The sequence below is a fragment of the Trichechus manatus genome, unplaced genomic scaffold (assembly GCF_000243295.1).
Source record: "Trichechus manatus latirostris isolate Lorelei unplaced genomic scaffold, TriManLat1.0 scaffold00075, whole genome shotgun sequence".
NCBI classification, from domain to species: Eukaryota; Metazoa; Chordata; class Mammalia; order Sirenia; family Trichechidae; genus Trichechus; species Trichechus manatus.
Genome location: NW_004444011.1, coordinates 581,290 through 606,540, shown reverse-complemented (window position 1 = coordinate 606,540; position 25,251 = coordinate 581,290). Strand labels below are relative to the sequence as shown.

General features: G+C 39.7%; 1 protein-coding gene across 5 annotated transcripts in view; it reads left to right on the top strand.

Annotated features, from left to right (window-relative positions):
- Window positions 1–25,251, top strand: part of APBB1IP (amyloid beta precursor protein binding family B member 1 interacting protein) — a 165,694-nt gene that overhangs the window by 104,299 nt on the left and 36,144 nt on the right. For all 5 annotated transcript variants that reach the window (XM_023735014.1, XM_023735011.1, XM_023735013.1 and 2 more), the window contains 3 exons: window positions 12,394–12,480; window positions 14,519–14,662; window positions 20,701–20,811. In XM_023735014.1, the coding sequence (XP_023590782.1) occupies window positions 12,394–12,480; window positions 14,519–14,662; window positions 20,701–20,811 (342 nt within the window). The remainder of the gene's footprint in view (window positions 1–12,393; window positions 12,481–14,518; window positions 14,663–20,700; window positions 20,812–25,251) is intronic.

The window sequence follows — 25,251 nt, the reverse complement described above, 5'->3', positions numbered from 1 at the left end:
CATTATGTTCTTGAATAACTTATTTAAGTTCCGCTACTACTTTGTCTGTGTATTCCCTGGCTATTTCTGCATTCTGTAAAATTTCCTTTCTAATTTCTAGAAGAGTTCTGTATGTTAATCTTTTGTATTCTGCCTCTGGTAATTCCAAGAAATTCTCTTCCTCCGGAGAATTTATTGATTCTTTATTTTGGGAGCTTGCTGAAGCCTTCATGGACTGCCTCATTCTGTAATTTGATATTTACTGTTGTCTCTGAGCCATTAGTAAGTTATTATGATTTTATTTTATATTTGTTTAGTGTGTCCTAGCTTCTTGTTTTGTTTTGTTTTGATATGCCCAAATAGGATACTCATGTGCATTAGTTTGCTTATTGGCAACTTTAAAGCTCTAGCATCCTGTCACCAGGTACTTAGTTCTGTAACTAAGTATGTGCACACAGGAGTCCGTTAAATTTTCCTGTATGGGTTCAGCTCAGGTGTCCAGGCAGTCGGTCACCAAGTGTGTGGTGCTGGCTTTCACCTACAGTCTTAGAGAGGCATGGGTGATTGGTGTAGGCACAGGTATCTGGCTGCAGTAAGGGGTCACACACTGAGCAAGGCAGGGGGCTGATGGCTGCCCCTGAGTGTCCAAAAGGAAAGCGTGTCCCTATTCCCTACGGCGAGTAGGTAGGTGAGTTTTGCAGCCAGACTATGAGCACCCTACTCCATTGGCTGTAAAGACTTGGGGGCACCACTTATTCTTGGACGCCTGTAGCAGATGACTAGGTGGCATGGGCGGAGCCACCAGTCCTCAAGCCCCTGGTGCGGACCAGTAAAGTTGCCTGCTTAAAGGGCAGGGCTTTGTCAAGGGTCACAATTCTGCCACTTCACAGCTGAAACAGTTGAAGTTAGACTTCAGTTGTTTACCCTGTTGTACTGTGGTAGTGAGGGCTTATGCTCTTGAGATGGGTCCACACAAGTCTATACAGGGGTCGAAAGCACTCAAAGTCTGCGGACCCCTTATGCTTGTGCCTAGCAAAGGAGCTGTGCCGACCCCAAGTTTCTGGCTTAGGGGAGCCAGTAGCTTATTTGTTCCCTCTCCAAGGCCAGGAGAATGGGTCAGGGCACCTTTTGGGATCTACTTCTGGCCCAGGGGACTCAGAGACTTTGGAAGGCCTGACCGGTGCAGAGCGGGGAGGGAGGAGGTAAAAGGGAGAGAGATTTTTCCCAAATGGGCTTTTTTTTTTAAATCCCTGTGAAAGGCCACATGCATGTACTTATCTTTAGCCACTTGGGAGCTGCTTTTCAGTGGTTCAGAGTGTCCAAGCAGAATCTCTGCTGCCGCATCTCTGTCGATGTGGAAACTGCCTCCCGAGCACGCGCGCGGAGCTGTTTGCCTGCTTCGCTGCACACCCGGAGCCCTTCGGGACTGAAGAGCTGTGGCTCCCATCACCGGTCTGGCATTCCTCCCTTCTTCTGAACCGCCTCCCTCTCCCCTCGCCACTCAGTCCGATTCCTCGACTTTGCCTTGTTCAGGGCTCCTAGATATTCATATACAATCAAATCACTTGTTTTTCCAGGTCTTTGTTGTAAGAGGGATATAGGAAGCCGTCTGACTACTCTGCTATCTTGGCCCCGCCTCCAGGAAAGGCTGAAATTCTAAAGAATTTATTCAGTTGAGTCTCCACAGAAGGTTTCAAAATACTGAATGTCTTTCCAATGTTGACATGTATGCGGACTCTTTAGTGGAATTCACTGAACAAACATTAACTTGTCTTTTTTGTTGTTGGCTGTCATTGAGTTGGTCCCCAACTCATGGTGACCTCATGCATGGAACAAAATGCTACCTGGTCCTGCACCATCCCTGTGATTAATTGTAGATTGGACCATTGTGTTCCATAGGGTTTTCATTGGCTGAGTTTCAGAAGTAGATCGCCATGAGTTTCTTTCTAATCCATCTTAATCTGGAAGCTCCACTGAAGCCTGTTCAGCATCATAGACCACGCAAGCTTCCCGACAGACTGGTGCTGGCTACGCATGAGTTGCATTGATCGGGAATCAAACTTGGGTCTCCCACATGGAAGGCGAGAATTCTACTGCTGAACCATGGAGTATCTGTTACGTGCATGACATTGTGCTATCTATGGAATATACAAATATTAAGATAATTTTTGCCCTCAAGGAATTTATAACCCAGCTAGAGAAAAAGACACATGCAAAAATAATTAAAGCATAACTTCCAGGCTTAAAATGGGAGAGGTGTAGGACAGAGATTATGGCATAGTCCATTCTTGAGGTTAAGCCCCAATGCAGAAAATGCTATTGACAGAACAGAAGAGCCCTAGTAATGGTGTATGCTGAGAATTTTCATTTTTCAATTACTATATTATATTCTCATACCCAAGGTCAGGCACTTGGTTTTGAAGAAGATGTCAGCTCAGTAGAGTAGTAAAGCTAGGAGTTGGGCAATCAACCCAACCCTTCAGTCCTAATCCTGAGTGGGGTGGGGTGTCTTAGTTATCTAGTGTTGCTATAACAGAAATACCACAAGTGGATAACTTTAACAAACAGCAGTTTCTTCTCTCATAGTTTAGGAGGCTAGAAGTCTGAATTCAGAGTTCCAACTCCGGGGGAAGCTTTCTCTCTCTGTTGGCTCTGGAGGAAGGTCCTTGTCATCAATCTTTCCCTAGTCGAGGAGCTTCTCAGCACAGGTACCCCAGATCCAGAGAACGTGGTATTCTTCTGGATCTTGTTTCTTAATGGTATGAGATCCCCACGTCTGTCTACTTGCTTTTCTCTTTTTTATCTCAAAAGAGATTGACTTAAGACACAACCTAATCTTGTAGATTGAGTCCTGCCTCATTAACATAACTGCCTCTAATTCTGCCTCATTAGCATCATAGAGGTAGGATTTACAACACACAGGAAAATCACATCAGATGACAAAATGGTGGACAGTCACACAATGCTGGGAATCATGGCCTAGCCAAGTTGACACACATTTTTGGAGGATCCAGTTTAACCCATAACGGGGGAATCTACTACATAGATGCATGGAGAGTGGAGTTAACTATTTACTTTGCCTTGTGACAAATACTGACTATAGAACAATCTTCCTTTCATAGAAGACGAGTAAAAAGGAAAGCCAATATAGTATTTATGAGAAAATACAACAGGACTTGAAAGGAAACAGTATCTAGAAGACTTTTAGGACAACACATCTATAAAATTAATGAGCAGGATTCAAAAGAAAATTTTAGGAAGTTGGTATTATCAGTAGAGGAAATAAATATGGTCCACATGAAGTAGTAGACTGAAATGCAAGAAGAGGAAACAAAAGAAAACAGGAGACAGAAGGGAAGTGGGAAGTAGAGTCCAATCTGGTAAGTACTGTGATGTGGTAAAGTGCCAGGTGCTATGGGAGCACATAGGAGGGGGGTTAGAGAAGGTTACACAAGAGAAAATTACGTACAACCTGAAAAAGTAGTTGGAATTAGCCAGGTGAAGAGGAAAGTAGGAGCAAGCATTCTAGGCAGAGAACATGTGCAAAATCCAAGAAAAAAGAAGGAGGTGCATTTGGTGGTGGTGGTAGTTGCTGTCGAATCAGTTCAGACTCATGGTGACCTTATGTATAACAGAACAAAACATTGCCCGGTCCTGCACCATCTTTATGATTGCTGGTATGCTTGAGCTCATTGTTGGTGGCTATTATGTCAACCCATCTCATTGAGGATTTACCTTTTTTGCTGAACCTCTACTTTACCAAACATGATGTCTTTTTCTAGGTATTGGTTTTTACTGATGATGTGTCCAAAGTAAGAGAGCCAAAGATACAGTTAGAGAATGGGAAATAGTTTGTATGGCTGGACCATGCATGGGCGAGGTGAGGACAAGGAGTAGTAGCAAAGGCCAGTGACATCAGGTTGTTGATTTATACATGTTTCACTGTCTAATATTTTAACACAGAACCTAAACTTTAGAAATATATGCCAAACAAGAAAAATTGGCTAAAAATTAAATAGAAATAAAAAAAGAAAAAACTTGGAAAACTCTGACAAATGGGCCAGAAGGCTTAAAGATACATCAAATTGCTTCTACAGTGCATAGGGATTACTAAGATCTGAGAAATAAGTACTTGGGGAAAATTTTAACCAATCTTTTGTTTCTGCTGTGATTTTGTTATGATTCAGTTGTTTTTAACCAAATCATATGCTCCTACCAAAACTCAATTTAATTGGAGTGAAGCAGGAACAAAATCATAAATGACATTATAAACTTTTTTAAGGAGATTGGACTCTATCCTGAGGATTTCAGGGAGCTCTTTAAGAATCTTGAATGGGAGGAAGGACTACACAATGAAGAAGGTTGTTGCAGAAGCCCAGAGGGAGGAGATGGTGTTGGACTAGAGGGGATTGGGAGACATTTAGGAAGTAGAGTTTTTCTGAATATTGTGATCATTTGGGTGCTGTGATAGTGGGAAAGCATAGAAGTAGAAGACAAGAGTGATATTCGATTTCAGGCTAAGAAATGGGGTGGATTCTGGTGTCATTCACTGAGGTGGGAAGCAGAAGGAAAGAAATAGATTGAGAGCAGAAGATGATGAACTTGGCTTTAAACATGTTGAGTCGCCTCACCCTTCAAAAATATTTTTTTTCATTTTATCTAAAATTTAGCATAAAATTTATACATTTCACTTAAGTATTTTTCTATCAGATGACCAATATTTTATTTATCTCATTTGAGATATGCTCCTTAAATTTTTCCTTGAGTTGTTTTCCTTTCTCATGAGATAGTGGAAATCTTTCCATTGCTGAGATATTTCCATCTAACCTATTCTCAGAATCCTGGGCATTTACAAAGGGAAAAAGCAATTGACTGGATTTTTGTTACTCTCCTCTTATCCTTCAAAGCTTTCTTTGCATTAATGGGCTTTCTCCTCTGTGATTGCAAAGAGAAACTTATAGAGATAAAGATACTTATGAGAACTGACTTATATTGAATATTATTGATATTTTTGCTAAAGCGTCAAGCCTAAGAACTTATTTTCACCAAAGTTTGTAACAAAGGTTACTTTTTTTTATAAAATGCAGATGATGATCCAGAGGAAGAGAAAAATTACTAAAAATAATAATAAACTACTTCTGTCTACTTAATACTTACTATGCTAGGCTGGAGGCTTTGCATATATTACCTTTAATCTTCACAACTAAGATGGTTAAGAACGATGTATTATTATTCTTAGCTGACAGATAAGAAAACTGAGATCAAAGCACGGCTTTGAGCTGATTCTTCCCAGTTCAGTCATGACCAAGGAAGCAAAACCGGAACAGACCTGAGTTTTTTTAAATTTGGGTGAACCAGAACAATAAACGGAACTGGAAAACTTACGGGTCGAAGCCCTGATAGAAGCTTAATGTCCCTCTTAGAAAAAACAAGGGCAGTGTACACGTTGCATAGCAACAGCAACGTGTCGCTCAAAGATGGCGGCTGAGAAAGCGCCGCTTTGAATGTGTGTTGCTCTCCACAATTCTGCCAGTAATCCAGTCTCATGCATCAGGCTCCTGAAAGGGATCACTATGCCTCTTCTGAAGCTCCCACTCCAGGGCTTTGACCTGTAATTTTTCCTGTTCCAGTTATAGTTCCAGATCACCCAATTTTTAAAAATTCGAGTTTGTTCTGGTTTCGCTTCCTTGGCTATGACTGAACCTGTTCGAACTGGTTTGCAGCCTGGTTGTCATTGAGAAGTCTGTTTTCTAGTCAGTTGTAGTCACAGGGTGATCTGCTTTACCTAAATAAGCACAGATGTTCAAATGGAAGTCAGCTGGAACCTGAAGTTTCTTTTTCTCGGTTATGCTGACATGTAGTTCCACTGTGCAAAGACCAGAGACATTGCTGCAGCCAAAAGAACTGAGGACTGTGTCTAGAGACAGAAAATTATTGCAGTATTCACATTATGCTAGGAACCCTGGTGGCACAGTGGTTAAGAGCTCAGTTGCTAACCAAAACGTCGGCAGTTTGAATCTACCAGCCACTCCTTGGAAACTCTGTGGGGCAGTTCTGCTCTGTCCGTTAGGCTCGCTAAGAGTCAGAATCGACTTGACGGCAGCGGGTTTGGTTTGGCTTTGGAGGAGACTTAAGAATTTGCTTTTCAGTGAAGGTATTAGTAACATCAATTAATGTAAGGATAATTACTTGCTCATTACTATGTTACTTTATTTAATGATATCTTCGTTTTCTGACTTTGAACATACTAATTTATTATTTTTCAAAAAATTAGAAAATACAGAAATATACAAGAAAGGGAATTTAAATCATCCACAATCTCTTCAGTAAGAATCACTGTTAATATTTAAGCAATTTTCATTCCATAGATTGTTCTGTTCCTTAACTGAAATTTGGTGGTGGTTGTGGTTGCATGAATGAGGAACAGAAAGAGAAACACAACTGCATTCTTCCCCTCAGGTGCAGAAGGGTTCCAGGCATGAGCCACTGTGGGTCTTTCCTCCATTCCCTTCCAGCCTCCCTCTACTGGCCAAGGTCCGTCTTTGACCATCTAGAGCCAGGCCCATTGGAGGGAAGCCATGCGGTAACCACCTTTGTGGCCCCTCATTATGAGCTACTATGCTAAAGGAAAGTCTGCCCTTGGCTTAGGTGCCCTGGATCCTCTCCCCAACCAGTGTGGATATGTGTATTTGTCAGTTCCTCATGCGTGAAATGTTGTTGTTGTTGTTGTTGGGTGCCATCAAGTCGATTCTGACTCATAGTGACCACATGTCTAGTAGAACTGCTCCATAGGGTTTCCTAGACTGTAATCTTAATGCCAGCAGATCACCAGGTCTTTCTCCTGCGAAGCTGCTGGGTGGGTTTGAACTTCCAACCTTTCAGTTAGCAGGTAAGTGCTTAACTGTTGAGCCACCAGGGCTCCTTGGTGCATGAAATAGACTCTAAGAATCTTGGTGGCTTACAGCAACAGACATTTCCTCTCTCCTGGGTCTGCAGATCATCTGTCCATGGCTCCAGAATGTGAGTCAGATTCAGGTAGCTCCACATGTCTCTCTCTCTCTCTTTTTTTTTTTTTTGTGCAACTTCCAGGTTTTTTTTTAAATTTTTTAAATTTTTTCCCGTACAAAAATTTATACATACATTGTTATGTGACTCTAATTGCTCTCCCCATATTGTGACAGCACATTCCTCCATTCTACCCCTGATTCCCCATGTCCATTCAACCAGCTTCTAACCCTCTCTGCCTTCCCATTTCACCTCTGGACAGAAACTGCCTGTTTAGTCTCTTGTACCTACTTGAGCTAAGAGGCACACTCCTCAAGAGTATCACTTTATGTCCCACAGTCTGGTCCAATCCCTGTCTGAAGAGCTGGCCTCAGAAAGTGTTTTAGTTCTGGGCTGATAGAGTATCCAGGGGCCATGCTTTCTGGGATTCCTCCAGTCTCAGTCAGACCATTAAGTCTGGTCTTCTTACTAGAATTTGAGTTCTGCACCCCACCTTTCTCCTGCTCCATCCAGGACTCTTTGTTGTGTTCCCTGTCAGGGCAGTCATTGGTAGTAGCTGGACAGCATCTAGTTCTTCTGGTTCCACATGTCTCTTGTTGTCCTTGGACTGGCAGCTACACATGACTTATTCTTCTCATGCTGAATTGCAAGTGTACAGGAGAATGAATGGAAACATGTGATGCCTCTCAAGTCTTCTGATCAAAACTAGCACACTGTCTCTTCCACCCACATTCTGTTGGCCCAAGCAAGTCATGTGGTCAAACCCAGCATAAATGGGACAAGGAAATAAACTCCACCAATTCTAGGGGGAGGTACTCTAAGTCACCTGAGAGTGGGCATAGATGTATTCTGACCCAGGGAGGAAGAGAAAAATTGGGAGCAATGGTCTGGTCTGATCTTCCTTAGTGTGTACCACTAATTCATTCAGGTGTGCTGCACTGATCCCCAACTCTAGCCAGACCGACTGTTCACTGGAGGCCCAAAGACACCCAATATTTAATGACCTCTGTACCTTTGTAGTGGTGCCTGGATGATGCAAATAGTTTGCACTTGACTAAACCCATTGCCATCAAGTCCACTCTGTCCTATAGTGTCACTATGAGTTGGAATTGACTCAGTGGCAATGGGTTTGCTTTGATTTTATAAGGATTAAATGAAAAGCATGCATGGAAAACCTTTGTGCAGAGTTTTCACAGGTAGTATATGTTATATCTTATTCTAAGTAGTAGTCTTCATGCCAAACATGTAAAATTAAAATAATTTTCTGAATCCTGTATAATTGTTGTTAGGTGCCATCCAGTCAATTTCAACTCATAACGACCCTATAGGGTTTTCTGGGCTGTAATCTTTACGGGAGCAGGTTGCCAGGTCATTCTTCCGCAGAGCTGCTGGGTAGGTTTGAACAGCAAACCTTTCAGTTAGCTGCTGAGCACTTAACCATTGCACCACCAGGGCTCCTTACATAATAATCACACTAATTCGCATTACACTGTTCTTTCAAATAACAAGTAAAAAAGTCTTGAAAAATGTATTAAAAGAAAAATCATTTTCAATAAGAATTATAGAAGGAATTGTTCTTGACTTATTTTCCTTATTTAACAAATCACCATTTTTATGCACTCTTTTTCTAAGAGATACTCTAATTCTGTAAATATTACTTGTCTTCAGTTTGCTTCCTAACTTTTTTTTTCCTTTCTCTTTTTTAAATAATATCTGATTGTGTTTAAAGTGAAATTTTACACAGCAAGTTAGGGTCCCATTTAACAATTTCTATACAAAGTGATATTGGTTATATTTTTCGCACTGTATCGTCAATCTCATTCATTCTGTTCTGGCTGTACCATTTCCAGTACTCTAATTTCCCTGCCCCTTACCTTCTCATCTTTGCTTTAGAGCAATTTTTTGACCATTTAGTCTCATATAGATAATCCTTAAAGGAGCTCATTACTCAGGGGCGATATTCTTTATTTTATGAGCTAATCTGTTATTTAGCTAAAAGGTGACCTCAAGGGATAATTTCAGTTTAAGATTTAAAGAATATCTTAGGATGATAGTCTCAGGGAGTCTTCTAGTCTCAACTGGTCCAGTAAGTCTGGACTTCTTAAGAATGTGAGTTCCGTTCCACAATTTTCTCCCATTTTGTCAGGATCCATCTATTGTGGTCCTGATCAGAACCTTCCAGAGTGGTGGATGAGCACCATCTAGTTTTTCTGGTCTCAGGGTAGATGCATGTCAGCTGTTAGTTCTGTAGACTTTCCTCTCTGAGTCTTTGGTTTCCATCTTTCTCTTTTGTTCCAGATAAGTAGAGACCAATAGTTGTATCTTAGATGGCCGCTTGCAAACTTTTAAGAACCCAGGCACTACTTACCACATTGGGATGTAGAATATACACTTTAGGAACTATATCATGCCAGTTACCTGAGTTGTCCCACAAGCCTATGGTCCTAAGCCTTCAAACTCAGAAAACCAATCTTGCGAGGTGTTTGGCTATGTCTAAGAAGTATCTGTAACTGTGTCCCCTATGTGGTTTATTGTATATATGGTTATACATGCATGCACACACATACCTGTATGTACATATGCCTGTAGATACATCTGTCTGTGCACACATATGTATCCACATATTCATTGTTTTTGTTTTGTTGTGTGCCATCAAGTTGATTCTGACTCATAGCAACCCTTATAGGACAGAATAGAACTACCCCCATAGGATTTTCAAGGAGCAGCTGATGGATTTGAACTGCCGACCTTTTGGTTAGCAGCCTGAGCTGTTAACCACTTTGCCACCCGGGCTCTGCCACATATTCATACCCATACATATATGTGCCTGTATACATATTTGTGTAACCATACACATGTATTTTGGTTGTTGTTACTGTTGTTGCAAAATTATCTTTGTCATATCGTTTACCAAAACCGTCCCTCTCGTGGACTTCTTAATGACATTATTTACCTTGGTCAGTCTGTGTGCACTTCACCCACATTCAGTGCTACCTTTCCTATCACCAGAAATAACAAGTGTCTACTGTGTCGAGAGTGCTCGTCCCTCTTTCCCTCCCCCCACCCATTCTTGGTAACCACCATTGAGCGTTGGTCTCTGTATTTATATCTATTCTTGTCTTCTTATAAAATTGCAGTCATACAATATTTGTCCTTTTGTGATTTATTTTACTCAGCATAATGTCCTCCAGATTCATCCACATTATAAGATGTTTTAAGGACTCATCATTATTCTTTATAGTTGTGTAATATTCCATTGTATGTATGTACCACATTTTGTTTTTGCATTCATTCATTGATAGGCACTTAGGTTGTTTCCATCTTTTTGCTATTGTAATGCTGTAGTAAATGGAGGTGTGCGTATGTCTGCCTGTGTCTCTTTTATTAGATCTCTAGGGTATATACCTAGGAGTGGGATTGCTGGATCATAAGGCATTTCTATTTCTAACTTTTTGAGGAAGTGCCATGCCATTTTCCATAGTGGTTGTACCATTTTGCAGTCCCACCAGCGATGGACAAGTGTTCCAATCTCCCCACATCCTCGCCAGCATTTGTTGTTTTCTGTGCTTCCTCACTTTCTATCTAGTATGCTCAGTTCTCAAACTTCAGTGTGCTACAAATATCATACAGGGAGCTTACTAGAATGCAGATTTCCAGGCCTTGCCCCAAAGATTCCAGTTCAGTAAGTTGGGAGCCCAGGAATATGCATTTTATCAAGCATCAAGACAGTCTGAGCATCACACTTTGAGAAACACTTCTATGGTCTAAATAAACATTTGTACCTAGATTCAGTGGGTGCCTTAACTTAAATGACTGTACTCCTGAGGTATGTTTTCTACATTTAACACATTTTTTAATGTATTATTTTACAAAACTCTTAAATTTTCATATGAAAGTCCTCAAAACTAGACTATGGCAGTGATCACTCATAACATTCACACTGTATATGGATCCCTCAGCTGTACTGATTATGTAAAAATTATCCCCTGAGTACTCATGATTTTTAGGTAACTTATGCATCTGATGTTTACTTTTAGCCATTTTACTGATATTCATTATTAACACGGTACTGATACTATAAAGCTAGCTTAAAGAGCACGCACCCATTGGACAGTGCTTTGAAATAATGGTCTTTTCTTACCTTTGTTTAGACTGGCTCTCTTTCCAGAAATGCCTTTTCTATTTCTGTCTGTCCTTAGGATTGCCAAGTAGCAAACTCTGTGCTGTGGTTGACCCTCACAGTGTTTTATAAAAAATAAAATTAGTTGCCATGAAAACATATGTCCACACAAAAACCTGCACATTCATGAATATATATAGCAGCTTTGTTCATAATTGCTAAAAATAGGAGGCAACCAAAATGTCCGTCAGTGGGTGAACAGATAAGCTGTGGTACATCATACAATGAAGTATTGTTCAGCAATGAAAAGAAGTGAGATATCAAGCTATGAAAAGACATGAGGAAACTTAAATCCCTATCACAAAGTGAAAGAAGCCAGTCTGAAAAAGCTACACTATGACTCCAACTTTATGACATTCTGGAAAAGGCAAGACTATAGAGACAGGGAGATCAGTGGTTGCCAAGAGTCGAATGAGAAGGGGCAGGGATAAATAGGTGAAGCACAGGACATTTTTAGGGCAATGAAACTATTTTGCAGGATACTGTAATGGTGGATAAATGACATTACGCATTTGTCAAAACCCATAGAACTGTTCAACACAGAGTGAACCCTAATGTGAACTGTGGACTTTAGTTACTAATAATGTATCAATATTGGTTCATCAATTGTAACAAATGTACCACACAAATGCAAGATGTAACAATAAGGGAAACAGTGGGGGGGCGGTATGTGAGAACCCTCTATACTTTCTGCACAATTTTTCTATAACTTAAAACTGCTCTAAAATATAAAATCTATTAAAAAAAAACAAAACAAAAAAACGAGTTGATAACATTTATAAAAACCCAGGTTTCAAGCTTCTGTTTGTAAGACAGGGTATCTGTTCCACAAGACCCTGGGCTCCTATGTGGCATCCATCATGTAATTCCCTTCTTAGAGGTGGGAGATGAATTTGACATTCCCTCCGCTCTCAGCCTCTTCCCAGTGCACTACACTCTCCCTGCTTCCATCACTTGGCACATATATTTTATACCATGAATTTAACAATTAAATGCCATCATATCCTTTGCTATTGTTTGCTAATATCTTCTAATTGATTGTGAACTGTCGGAGGGAGGGAATGTTTTGCTTCTGACTCTGATGCCACAGTAAGCATTCAGTAAGGCTAGTTGATACTATGCACTGTGGTTTCCTCCTTGTTTCCGCTTGTTTCCTGCTTGTGAATTCCTTGCTGTGTCTTGCATGGTAATAAACAGTTATTGATCTGATCTTTTAACATTTCATTTAGAATTTTTACTTGGATAACAAAGGAAAAAAAGAAGGCAAGGAAACAAATGAGAAAATGAATGCTAAGAACAAGGAATCCTTACTTGAGGTAAGCTTAATTTTGCAGAGTGGAAGAAAAGAGAAGGACATTAACTGTATCTATTTTAAGATTATCTGCTTCTGAGAACAGTGAGAAATTCTGAGACACAGTGGAATTTTAAGTTGGTATTTTAAAATCAAATTCTCACAAAATTTAGCTATTTAGATAATTAAGCTATTTCTTTGAGTCAGTTGTAAAAGATGGCTTTAGACAGTCTGTTTTGCTTTTCATGACGTGGCATAGTAGTTCATGACTAAAAGACGTGAATCTTCATACAACTCATCTCCTAACATTCCACATACTTTATTACCTAAGTGCTCCACTGAAGAAGTCAGACTTAAAGGTTTTCATATCTTCTTTAAAGAGAATTATAAATTGCTCTCCCAGCAGCCAGTTGTGGTAGGAAGGGCATGAGATTTGGAGGCAGAGCACCTGACAGGAGGTGTGGCTCTGCCCATTGTGGTTTGTTTGCTATTGGGCAAGTCTCCTCTGTGAGCCTCAGTTTCCTCATAGACACAATGGTGACAATAAAATTACCAATCATATTAAATTATTAAGGAGCCCTAGTGGCACAAATGGTTAAGCACTTGGCTACAAACTTAAAGGTTGGTGGGTCGAATCCACCCGGTGGTTCCATGGTTGAAAGATCTGCTTTCATCAAGATTACAGCCTAGAAAACCCTATGGAACATTTCTACTCTGTCACATGGGGTCGCCATGAGTCAAAATCGACTCGAGGACACCCAACAACAACAACATTGGATTATTACAGGGCTCCAGTGAGGTAACAAGACCACAGTGTGTTGATTACTATACTGTTATTATCACTTTGGGGGCATGTTCCAGCAGTTCATTTGACAGTTGATTTTTTGAAACTCCAGATGAGTCTTCACATAGTAACTATGCTAAAAATCGTGGCTCTGTTCCCAGCCCATCCTGCAGATTAAGATGAGTGCCAGGTGTTTCAGACTTACTAGAAAAGTAATAATTTTCCAATTTGCCAACTTATACTACTAACAGTTACAACAGTTAAAAACAAAAACAGATGCCACTGATTTGATTCTGACTGATAGCAACCCCATGTGTGTCAGAGTAGAACTGTGTTAACTGAGCTAACCTTCTGGTTAATAGCTGAGTGAGTGCTATTAACCCACCCAGGGACTCTGTAATGGTAATACCAAAAAACTCACTGCCGTCGAGTAGATTCCAACTCATAACGACCTTATAGGACAGAGTAGAACTGCTCCATAGGGTTTCCAAGGAGCAGCTGATGGATTCAAACTGCCATCCTTTTGGTTAGCAGCCATAGCTCTTAACCACCGCACCACCAGGGCTGCATAATTGTAATACCTCTAAAAAAAACCCATTGCTGTCAAGTCAATTCTGACTCATAGCTACCCTATAGGACAGAGTAGAACTGCCCCATAGGATTTCCAAGGAACGCCTGTTGGATTCGAACTGCCGACCTTTTTGGATAGCAGCTGTAGCTCCTAACCACTATGCCACCAGGGTTTCCATAATGGTGTTAACCCAAAAAAAACCCATTGCTGTTGAGTCCATTCTGACTTATAGCGACCCTATAGGACAGGTTAGAACTGCCCCATAGAGTTTCCAAGGGGCGCCTGGTGGATTCAAACTGCTGACCTTTTGGTTAGCAGCCATAGCTCTTAACCACTACGCCACCTATTAAATGCTTACTTTTACAATATACCGAGATTGTTCCCACAACCTTCCTAATGAAGTTGGGGCTATTATTCCTATTTTGCAAGTAAGGAAACTGAGACTTAGTGACTTGCCCATGATTACAGAGATAAGTGGTCAAGAAGCCTTGAACCTTGAAGACATCTCAGAAGCTGGGCGTCTTAACCACTGTGTTATTCTTCCCCCTTTATGGCAAATAGCACATCACTTAAACATAAGCATTCAATTACAGTTGTGGATAAAAATGACTTTTAGTTTAAAGGCTGGTTTTCCAGTTTGTTTAAATGTAAACAAAAATATATGTTTTATCTTTTGTGTATTTTATGTAATTGGAATCTCAATTGCAGGAAAGTTTCTGTGGGACGTCTGTCATTGTGCCAGAACTTGAAGGAGCTCTTTATTTGAAAGAAGATGGAAAGAAATCCTGGAAAAGGCGTTATTTTCTTTTAAGGGCTTCTGGGATTTATTATGTACCCAAAGGAAAGAGTAAGGTGAGAAGGAATTTAAAAAACAACAACAAAACATTTTAGCAAAAAGGCATTTCATGAAAGTGGAACTAAGAAATCCTCAGGTAGCAATTTAAATACACACTCTCTCCCTGTAGGATTCATTTTATTACAAAGTTTGTACAAATATGCTAGTAGGACAGAGTTACTTAAATCCTTTTGAGCTTTTCCATATTTCCCTCTTGCAGATAAACAGAATTTTATCTGTTTTAAAACCAGGTTTCCAAAATCATGGCAGAAGCATTTTCCTGGAGATTATTTCGTTACTTTTCGTATCTTATTTGGTGGATTTATACTCTCATTCTATAGTCATTATAGAAAAACTTCTTTTATTTGGAATCATGGAGGTATTAGTTCTTGGTAAGATATTCATTGAGATTTTAGCCCTTATACTCTAAACATTTAAATTGTTCTCAGAGGTGTACTATATGCATTTCCCTGCCTAATTTAGCAGAGCGTCTTGGACATTTCTTGATGATTTGGGATTATTGCTTCAAATCTGCACGTATGTATTAAGTTCTTCTTTGAAATGTAATTTAACTCTTTCACCATTAGCTTTTTCTAAGACCCTTCTTAGAGATTGGGGCATTTCCATCTTTTGTGCACCCTGGGTGGTGTAAATGCTTAAGCACTCCACTGCTAACCAGAAAGATGGTGGTTTGAACCCACCCAGAAGATAGGCCTGGTGATCTACTTCTGAAAGGTCACAGCCTTAGAAACCCTATGGAGCGGTTCTACTCTGCACAAATGGGATCACCATGAGTCAGAATCTACTCCAGGGCAACTGACAACAAGGATATGTCTCTTTTCTATGTCTGTGGTGAACTGAAGCGTTTTGCCTTCACTGCCAAATCCAGGGCATCACCAAACAGCACATTCATGAATTGCAGGCTTCCTCTGATAGGACTTGACTCACATTTGTGTGCAGGTGAAGTCATGGTGAATGCCAGTTCTGTTCCCACTAGGAGTACCCATTACCGTCAAGTTGATTTTGACTCATAGAGGACAGAGTGGAACTATTCCATAGGTTTTCCCAGGCTATAAATCTTTACGGAAGCAGACTGCCGTATCTTTCTCCCATGGAGTGGCTGGTGGATTTGAACCACCAGCCTTTCAGTTAGCAGCGAAGCATACTTAACCACTGTGCCACCAGGGCTCCCTGCACTGGAAGTAAGGCTCTGTTGTCCTCTGTTGGAAGGTAGAGGGGGCATTATGGGTGGTTTTTGGTCCAGGACAGCTACTGCTTCCATATAGCCTCTTTTACTCTGCTCTCAGTCTTAGAACTGATATATTCCCAACTGTATGTCTTCATTCCAGTCCCACTGGGGACATAACAGTTGACCCACAAGTAATTTTTTTTAATTTCAGAAATTTTTCTGTATCTTTGGCATTTAAACAGAAGTGAGGTATAAAAAGAAACCTATAGCAAACAACACACATGGTGATACAAATTAGAAATATTCACATTAGAGTTGAACGGGCATACTTTTTCTTACTGCTATCATTAATGTTGAGAGGAGAAACTAGACAGCAAGTCAAGAAAAATATTGGAAAAGAAAAGGCAGAAATTTTTATTGTTCACAACTCATACAATTGTCTACCAAACAGTGTAAAACACTCAACTGAAAAACTGTTAGGACCAAATAAATGACCAAAAAGAAATGGTTTTCCTATACACAAATAATATGCAAATTAAAATATAATGCAAAAGATCCCATTCATAGTACTACTACCTACCCATTGCTGTCAAGTCGATTCCGACTGATAGCGACCCTCTAGGACAGAGTAGAACTGCCCCATAGGGTTTCCAAGGAGCGGCTGGTGGATTTGAACTGCTGACCTTTTGGTTAGCAGCCTGAGTTCTTATCTCATTCATAATAGGAATGAAAAATGAAAAATACTTAACAATAAACTTAAATATTTAAAACGTTTATGACATAAAACATACAGTTTAATAAAGGAAGTGAAGTAGAGCTGAATAAATAGAAATGTACCATGTTTCTAGATGAAAAGATATAATTTCTCACCAAATTCCTCTATAAATTCAATTCAATCCTAATAAAAATTTCAATATGATTCATTTTAATGGAAGTTAACAGACTAAGTCTAAAATTCATGAGAAAGAGACGTTGTTCAATAATAGACAAAAAATTGTGAAGGACATTATGGTAGAACTCCTCCTCCCAGATGCCAAAATGTTCAATAAAAAAGGTAATTAAAATCATACAGAAGAACAGAGAGACATCTAATATAAGGGAAATTAAGAGAGGTATCAGTCTTAGTTATCTAGTGCTGCTATAACAGAAATATCGTTAAGTGTGTGGCTTTAACAAACAGTAATTTATTTTCTCACAGTTTAGGAGGCTAGAAGTCTGAATTCAGGACACCAGATCTAGGGGAAGACTTTCTCTCTCTGTTAGCTCTGGCGGAAGGTTCTTGTCTCTTTTTAAACTGTTCTCGGTTCCTTGGAAGTATCCATATGGCATCAGTCTTCCCCAGTCTGTCCTTGCTTGCTTCTGCGCTTAAACTGATCCTTTTATATGTCAAAAGTGATTGGCTTAAGACACACCCTACACTGATATGGCCTCATTAACATAACAAAGAAACCTATTTCCAGATGGGATTACATCCACATGTGTAGGGGTTAGTATGGAGTACACCTCAGCATAAAGAAAACAAAAATCCTCACAACTGGACCAATAAGCAACATTATAATAAATGTTGAAGTTGAAAAAATGTTGACGTTGTCAAGGATTTCATTTTACTTGGATCCGTAATCAACGCCTATGGAAGCAGCGATTAAGAAATCAAAAGACGCATTGCATTGGGCAAATCTGCTGCAAAAGACCTCTTTAAAGTGTTAAAAAGCAAAGATACCACCTTGAGGACTAAGGTGCACCTGACCCAAGCCATGGTATTTTCAGTCGCCTCATATGCATGCAAAAGCTGGACAATGAGTAAGGAAGACTGAAGAAGAATTGACGCCTTTGAATTATGGTGTTGGTGAAGAATATCGATGGCCATAAGAGCTAACAAATCTGTCTTGGAAGAAGTACAGCCAGAATGTTCCTTAGAAGCGAGGACGGAGAGACTTTGTCTCACTTACTTTGGACATGTTATCAGGAGGGACCAGTCCCTGGAGAAGGACATCATGCTTGGTAAAGTAGATCAGCGAAGAAGATGACCTTCAGTAAGATGGATTGATCCAGTGGCTGCAACAATGGGCTCACCCACAGCAACAACTGTGAGGATGGCGCAGGACCCTATAGGGTCACTATGCGTCTGAGCTGACTCAATGACACCTAACAGCAGCAACATGTTGTTGTGTGCCGTCGAGTCAATTCCGACTTATAACGACCCTCTAGGACAGAGCAGAACTGCCCCATAGGTTTCCAAGGCTGTAAATCTTTGCAGAAGCAGACTGCCACATCTTTCTCCCACGGAGAGGCTGGTGGGTTTGAACCGCTGACTGTTCGGGTGGCAGCCCAGTGCTTAACCATTGTGCCACTAGGGTTCCTTTCAGCAACATAGGGGTTAGAATTTACAACACAATTCAATCCATAACACCATTTAATAAAAGAGATTATTTTAAAGCAATGGGGAAAGAATGTGCTATTCAATAAATAGCGTTAAAATAATTGTATATCTATTTGGAAAAAATCATTTCCTACCTCATACCATGTTGCAAATTAAATCCTAGATTGATTAAATGTCTTTTTTAAAAAGAACATAAAATCTTAGAAGAAAATACAGGTTAATATTTTTTAATTTGGGGGTGGGGAAAGCCTTGTTAAGCAAGACTAAAAACTCAAAAATATAAAGGGAAGATTAACAGATTTGACTACCTAAAGTTGTTTTAATTCTTATGACAAATACCAAACAAGAAGACCAGCTTCAGAGTCAGAGGGTACATTTGCAACATGTATAACAAGTTAGGAATACCCATAAGATAAAGACTTCAACAAATAAATAAGAAAAAGATATGCACACTTAGAGAAAAACAGGCAAAGCTTATTAATTGAGAATTCACAAGAAAAAAAAATAGCAGTAGCCACTGATTTAAAAGTTGTTCTATCTTACTAGTCATCAGGGAAATATAAACTAAATAGTAAGATATTTCCTCCCATGAGACTGGTAAAGTTAACAATATTGATATTATCCAAAATTTGGTGAAGGTGGGTGAGAAAAACAGGCACAACAGGTGGGGGTGGAAACTGGTGCAGCCAGATTGGAGGACAAGTTAGCAAGATCTATACAAAGGTAAAAGCAACTGCTCCTTGAAATGGCAGTTCCATATTTGGCAGGCTATCCCACAAAAGTATTTGCTTATATGCACCATATTTTTTGCACAAATAACTACAGATATTAAAAACAATATTGCAAATACTTAAAAATATACCAAAAGATGGGAAAAAAAACTCTAAAGAGTCATCTATAGCAGAATGGTTAAATTGTTACACCTATACAAGGAAATGCTATGCAAGCATTAAATGAATGTCATGTGTCCATTCATATGGCCTGACATAGAAAGACCTTAAGACATTATGTTAAGGAAAAAGATCAAGGCATGGAACAATACTTATAGTAAAATCTCATTTGTGTTTAAAAAAATTATATACATTTAAATATATGTGTGTGTATATGTGTATGTGTGTGTCTACACATACATATGTATATAAATGTTCACCAAAAACATTTGAAGTACTACCAAACTGTAAACTATGGTACCCCTGGAGAAAAGAGTAGAATTAGGAAAAAGTGTGGTGAAGGAAGGTGTTCCCTTTTATTATATATATGTCTATACTGTTTTATTAAAAAATATATGACCAAACGGAACAACCAGAACCGAAGTATTGAGAATGTTTATGCCTTGTGAAGAATGGAACTAATGTCACTGAACAATCTGTGATAAAATTGTTCAATAGGAACCTGACTGCTGGGTAAACCTTCACCAAGAAGCCCTGGTGGCATAGTGGTTAAGAGCATGGCTGCTAACCAAAGGTCAGCTGTTCGAATCCACCAGCCACTCCTTGGAAACCCTATGGGGCAGTTCTACTCTACCCTATAGGGTTACTATGAGTGGGAATCTACTTGACGGCAGTGGGACCCAGAGTCTACATATATGTATGTATGTATGTAGATAGGTAGGTGTATGTGTATGTATATAATAAAAAGAACACATTTTACATACATAACAAATGTGTGTTTATTTTTGTAATTTAAACAATTAAGACCTTGAAAATGCAGGAGAAAATATTTTAAAAGGAAAAAATAGTACAACCACATATAAAGGAATAATTGTGCACCAAGGTATAGAAATTCTGCCCTTTTTGTTTATACACTAACTTGGTAAAGAATCATCGAATGCCAAGAACAAGAGTACTAGAACAAATTTGTAATTGAAGTGTGACCAAATATGTAGATCCGAGGCTTCAGTCTTCACAGTGCAGATTATACGCGGAGGAGAGATTTCTGTTGCCATAGCAACACAGCCAGCACTAAATAGAAAGCACAAAAGAACTCTTTCCTATCAGGAAGAAGTGCATGAAGTGTGTGCTAATTTACTGAGAATCAAATTTACCTTTCATTCTTCGTCTTGAGGGGGGTTTTTTTTGTTTTGTTTTGTTTTTTTTGGGGGGGGTAAATGCTCAATCACTAAATCTGTCACTGACTTCCAACAGCAAAAGCCAAAATGAAATTTCTCACTAGCTGGTCATGTTGTCTTGGCTGCATCAATAACGACGTCTCAAGGTCAGTTAGCTCTGACTCTGGGAATCACTGTGTGGTATAATTTTTCATTCCCTTTCTGGGCCTGTGGCACGCTGTCTTGCCTTGGTTGCACTCTTTTACCTCTTCACATACAGGCTTGGCTTTTAGAAAACTGTGTGTGGTAGAAGTTTAAAATAAATTACATAAAATTCAATAATTTTTCAACTAAAATGTAATGCTCAGCTGTGCCAGCAAGAACAACCTTGAAAAGTACTAGCCATCATCTCAGTTAACATTTTTTCCTTCTCTTTCAGACATCTCGAGATCTGGCATGTTTTATACAGTTTGAAAATGTCAATGTTTACTATGGGATTCAGTGTAAAATGAAATATAAAGCTCCCACTGACTACTGCTTTGTTCTAAAGGTATGTTGTAAGAAGTCCTTAATTTAGACTTGCAAGCAATTTGTGTTAGTGTTTCCTCTTAAGGAAAAAATGTAAAATATAGTTAACCACAAGTGTAAGATAATACAGTATTTGTTTTTAAACCAAAGTAGGGAAGGGAGAAACATCTGTACCAGTTCAGGTTGTTTCCCCTAATGCCTGCTATCTGAGCTGAAGACTTTAATCTCTCTGGAGTACTTTGTCACTTCTGAAAATAAAAGTGCTCCATTTTGAACAAATTTGATTTACAATTTTATTGATAAGACCAAGAAAAATTTTCAGTTCTTTTTTTTTTTTTTATTGGACTCTTATTCCAGTATAACAAGTATTTAGAAGTTAGGAACTTGCCAAGATTTCCTAGAAAAATAGATTTTTTAAATAACATTACTGGGTCTTGTTACTTTGTAAGATGTGTATTATCAAAAGGCAGTGTGTGTTATCAGATGTTTGCTAAGGTTTGCATTAGCACCATATCTTGGAAGGCTGATAAAAAAATCAAAATACCAAACTGTTGCCGTAGAGTTGATTCCAACTCATAGTGACCCTATAGGACAGAGTAGAACTGTCCCATAGGGTTTCCAGCGAGCACCTGGTGGATTCAAACTGTCGACCTTTTGGTTAGCAGCCGAGCTCTTAACCACTACACCACCAGGGGGAAGGCTGATGATAATGACTTTTATCTGCCAAATGTAACATTTGACTCCTATAAAGGAATTCAAGGAATTTATAGAGCTCATCTGTTCTGGCCATTCCATCACCTCAAAAACCATAAAATTCCTTCCCTTTCTCAGCCCCTTCAGTCATATCTCAAAGGTGCTGATTGTCTAATTATGTACGGCACAGTGCAAGGCCATGTACAGAATTTCCCCTTTCTGAGAGTCAGGGTTCATCATTTTCCATCTGGATGGAAGTTTGGGGAGCATGGTGATAATGAGACCCAGTTCCTGGGTGAGGTTTCTTTGTAGGTCCGACAGTAGCCCAGGAAGAAGCTCATTTCCCCAGGTTTCTCTGTCTGCTGTGAGACTCTGTGTGTGTGTGTGTGTGTGTGTGCGTGTGTGTGTGTGTATGCCCTAGCTCTTTCCATTAAGAATATTTGGGAGCATCAATGCCCAGTTTTCAAGCACATACACACACATGCTCTTTGACAAAGTCATCCCCTCTCCTGAGGATATGGTTCCAAGTCTATAGTATAGGTTTACATCATTTTCACAAATGAAGAACAACACTTACGTTTAAGTTGGTAGCAAACACATTCTTGGGCAAGGACCACATTCTTGAAGATTATCATGACCCACCATATTGTCTCAGAGACGACCACACTAGTGAGCTCTTGTCAGATCCCTGTTACTACAGGAGTTGGGTATCCACTGACCCAAACATATTCCCAAAGCCCTGATTGAACACAGGCAGCCTGGCCATTCCTCTCTATCACTCCCGTTTGTCTTCAAAATATACAATAGTTCAAAGGAAATGGCACTCTAGTAACTTTTCTTAGTGAAGAACAAAAGGTACAGGAGAAAAGTCTGATATGGCTCCCCAAAAGTAACTAAGAAATAATTTTTATGTGCATAATTATTACTGTATTTTTTAAATTAGAATCATAGATCTGTTTCAGTAGATGGGTTATTCTTATAATCACATATCTGATGAATTGAGGCTCTTTCTGTGTCTGCAGAGTTCTGGGTTTAAGACTGGTAAGTTTTTGTCTATGTTTGTTTGTTTTAGTCAAATACAATAACTGTGCCCAATTATCATATTTAATAATTTTGATGTCCAGGTAACCCCTCCCTGCCCACTTATTATTGCCTATCATTGTAATCACCAAATAACAATTGGTAAAAATTATTGGCTTCATCGAGGCTTCAGGATAACCTGTAGTTTCCATTGAGACATACATAAATAATGAAAAAGAGGAGACATACTCTTCTGTATGTCATATGTCTCCTCTTTCTCATTACTGAACATCCTCTTTTAGTTATTTTTTTATCAAAAAATAACCACGACTTCCAGGCAACATGGCAGTCTAGGCAGAAACACCACACCGTCCCTCCATAGCAAAGATCCGAAAAACTAAGCCAAGCAGAGAAAACAGCAATCCTGAAACCCTAAGGATCAAATGAAGAGATAAAGAACTCAGCCAAGCACCAAATAGAATGAGAAACTGACAGAGAACAGAGAGCAAGGAGAGATACATGCAGAGGTCCCCTATCAGCTAACGCAGCACAGATCCACCATCCTGGACTCCTATCAGAGACCAGTGAACAGGGGGTACAAGAAAGCAGCTTCACAGAGCTTCCAGCAGGAGACAGAACAACCGGTAACCAGCGATATACACTTTCCCACCCCCCACCCTTCTTCACACACACTCGGCCTCTTCTGCTTCCTGCGGCCACAGTCTTTTGGCTGGGAAGCACCAGCTGCTTGGATTCCACCTGCCAGCACTGGCTGACTCACTGAGTGCCATTTGTTGGCTGCTGGTTTTGCATTTTTCCACTTCTTCTGATTTCTTACTTACCTCTCACCACCTCCCCCTCCTTTCTCTCAAATACATGGCTCCATGTGTCATCTTTGCTTCTTCCTGAAAGGCTATGAAACTCCGCTCGAATGTGAAACTGCTTCCCAGTCCATGCTGCCACACTGGTGGGATTCCGGGGCTTTTGTTTGTTTGCTTGTTTGTTTTGAATTGTTTGTTTGTTTTCTTTTTCTTTTCTCCAATTGGGAGCCTGTTATAGCTGGGCAGTACTGTGTGGATTGGGACCTACCCCCTCAGTTTGTACAGACACGCAGAGGGTTCCCTGAGGGCATTTCTTTTTCATGTATTTTTGGGGGGTTTTCTTGATCTTTTTTTTTTTAATTTGTTTTGTTTTTTTTTCCCTCTTTTTCCCTTTTTGTCTTTATTACTCAGTTTATCATCTCTCTATACCTTCCTTCTCTTCCTGTCCCTGAGTACCTGGTGCTGAGTGACACCTTTATGCCTTCTAGCCAGGCAGTACTTCAATGCCTGGGAGCAACTTACCCAGACCTCATAACCACACCAGTGGGATCCCTGGGAGCTTTGCTCTTCTTTTTTTTTTTCTAATTTTTATTTATTCATTCTTTTCTTTTTCTTCCTTCTTCTCCTTTTTGTCTTTCTCCATTTCATAGTCTCTCATCTCTCCACTCCAACAGCAAGCTCCCCTAGCACTCTTTTCTGTTTGTTTGTATGTTTTTGAGTCCTGTTCCTCTCTCCTCTCTGTCCTCTCTCCTGTACCCATCTTGGCTCCACACATCACAATCTCCCCCTCCATCCTGCCTACCTGTACCGTGCGCATAACATCGCATCACCAAGCAGCACAGACACAGCCTACCAGAACCTGCCATGCACTGATTACCAGCCCACCCTGGTGGCCATAGTAAGTGCCACAAACAACCGATCCAAGCAACTCCTCTTCAGCTAGACCTGCCCTGCTATACCATATCTGAGCTACTGACCCTGCTACTTGGAGAAGGAGGCGAAAAGTATCATGCCTATAGACGAGCAAACAACAAAGAACACACAACCCGCCTACTCAGACATAGCCAAATAAAACAAAAAAACAGGAAGAAACAAACAAATCAACAATCAATAAACAAGAAAAATAACTACTGAATGCTCTGAGGACAGAAGACAGTATAGAAACATTTACAAAAACAGGACAGGATGGTTCCAATAGGCATCCAAAATAAAACACCAGATGACTTTCCAGTAGAAAAAAGGCACTAGAACTACCTGATAAAGAATTCAAATCTCTAATAATCAGAATTATTCAAAAGTTGAAGCAAAAAGCAGACAAAAATGAGGAAAAAATAGACAAATTCATGGAAAATACAGACAAAAAAATGGAAGAATTCAGGAAAATACTGAGGAACAAAATGCCAAAATAAATTCACAACTAGAAATCATACAAAAACGACAATTAGAAATCCAAAAGATAAACAAGATTTCAGAAATGGACAGTGTCATAGAAGGGCTGAGGAGCAGGTCTGAAACGGTGGAAGAGAGGATCAGTGAAATTGAAGACAAAAACTTGGACACAACTCTGTTTGAGGAAAACTCAGAAAAAAGAAAGAATAAAAATGAAGAGACCGTGGGAATTATGTGGGATACAATCAAAAGCAAAAATTTTCGAGCGATCAGAGTTCCAGAACAAGAGGAGAAAACAGAAAACACAGAGAAGATCATTGAAGAACTGCTGACAGAACCCTTGCCCAATATCATGAAAGATGAAAAGCTGGCCGTCCAAGAAGTTCAACAAACCCCATATAGGATAAACCCCAAAAGAAAATCAGCAAGGCATATCATAATCACACTCACCAAAACCAAAGACAAGCAAAGAATCCTGAGAGCAGCTCGTGAAAAACAAGAAGTCACATACAGAGGAGAAACAATAAGACTGAGCTCAG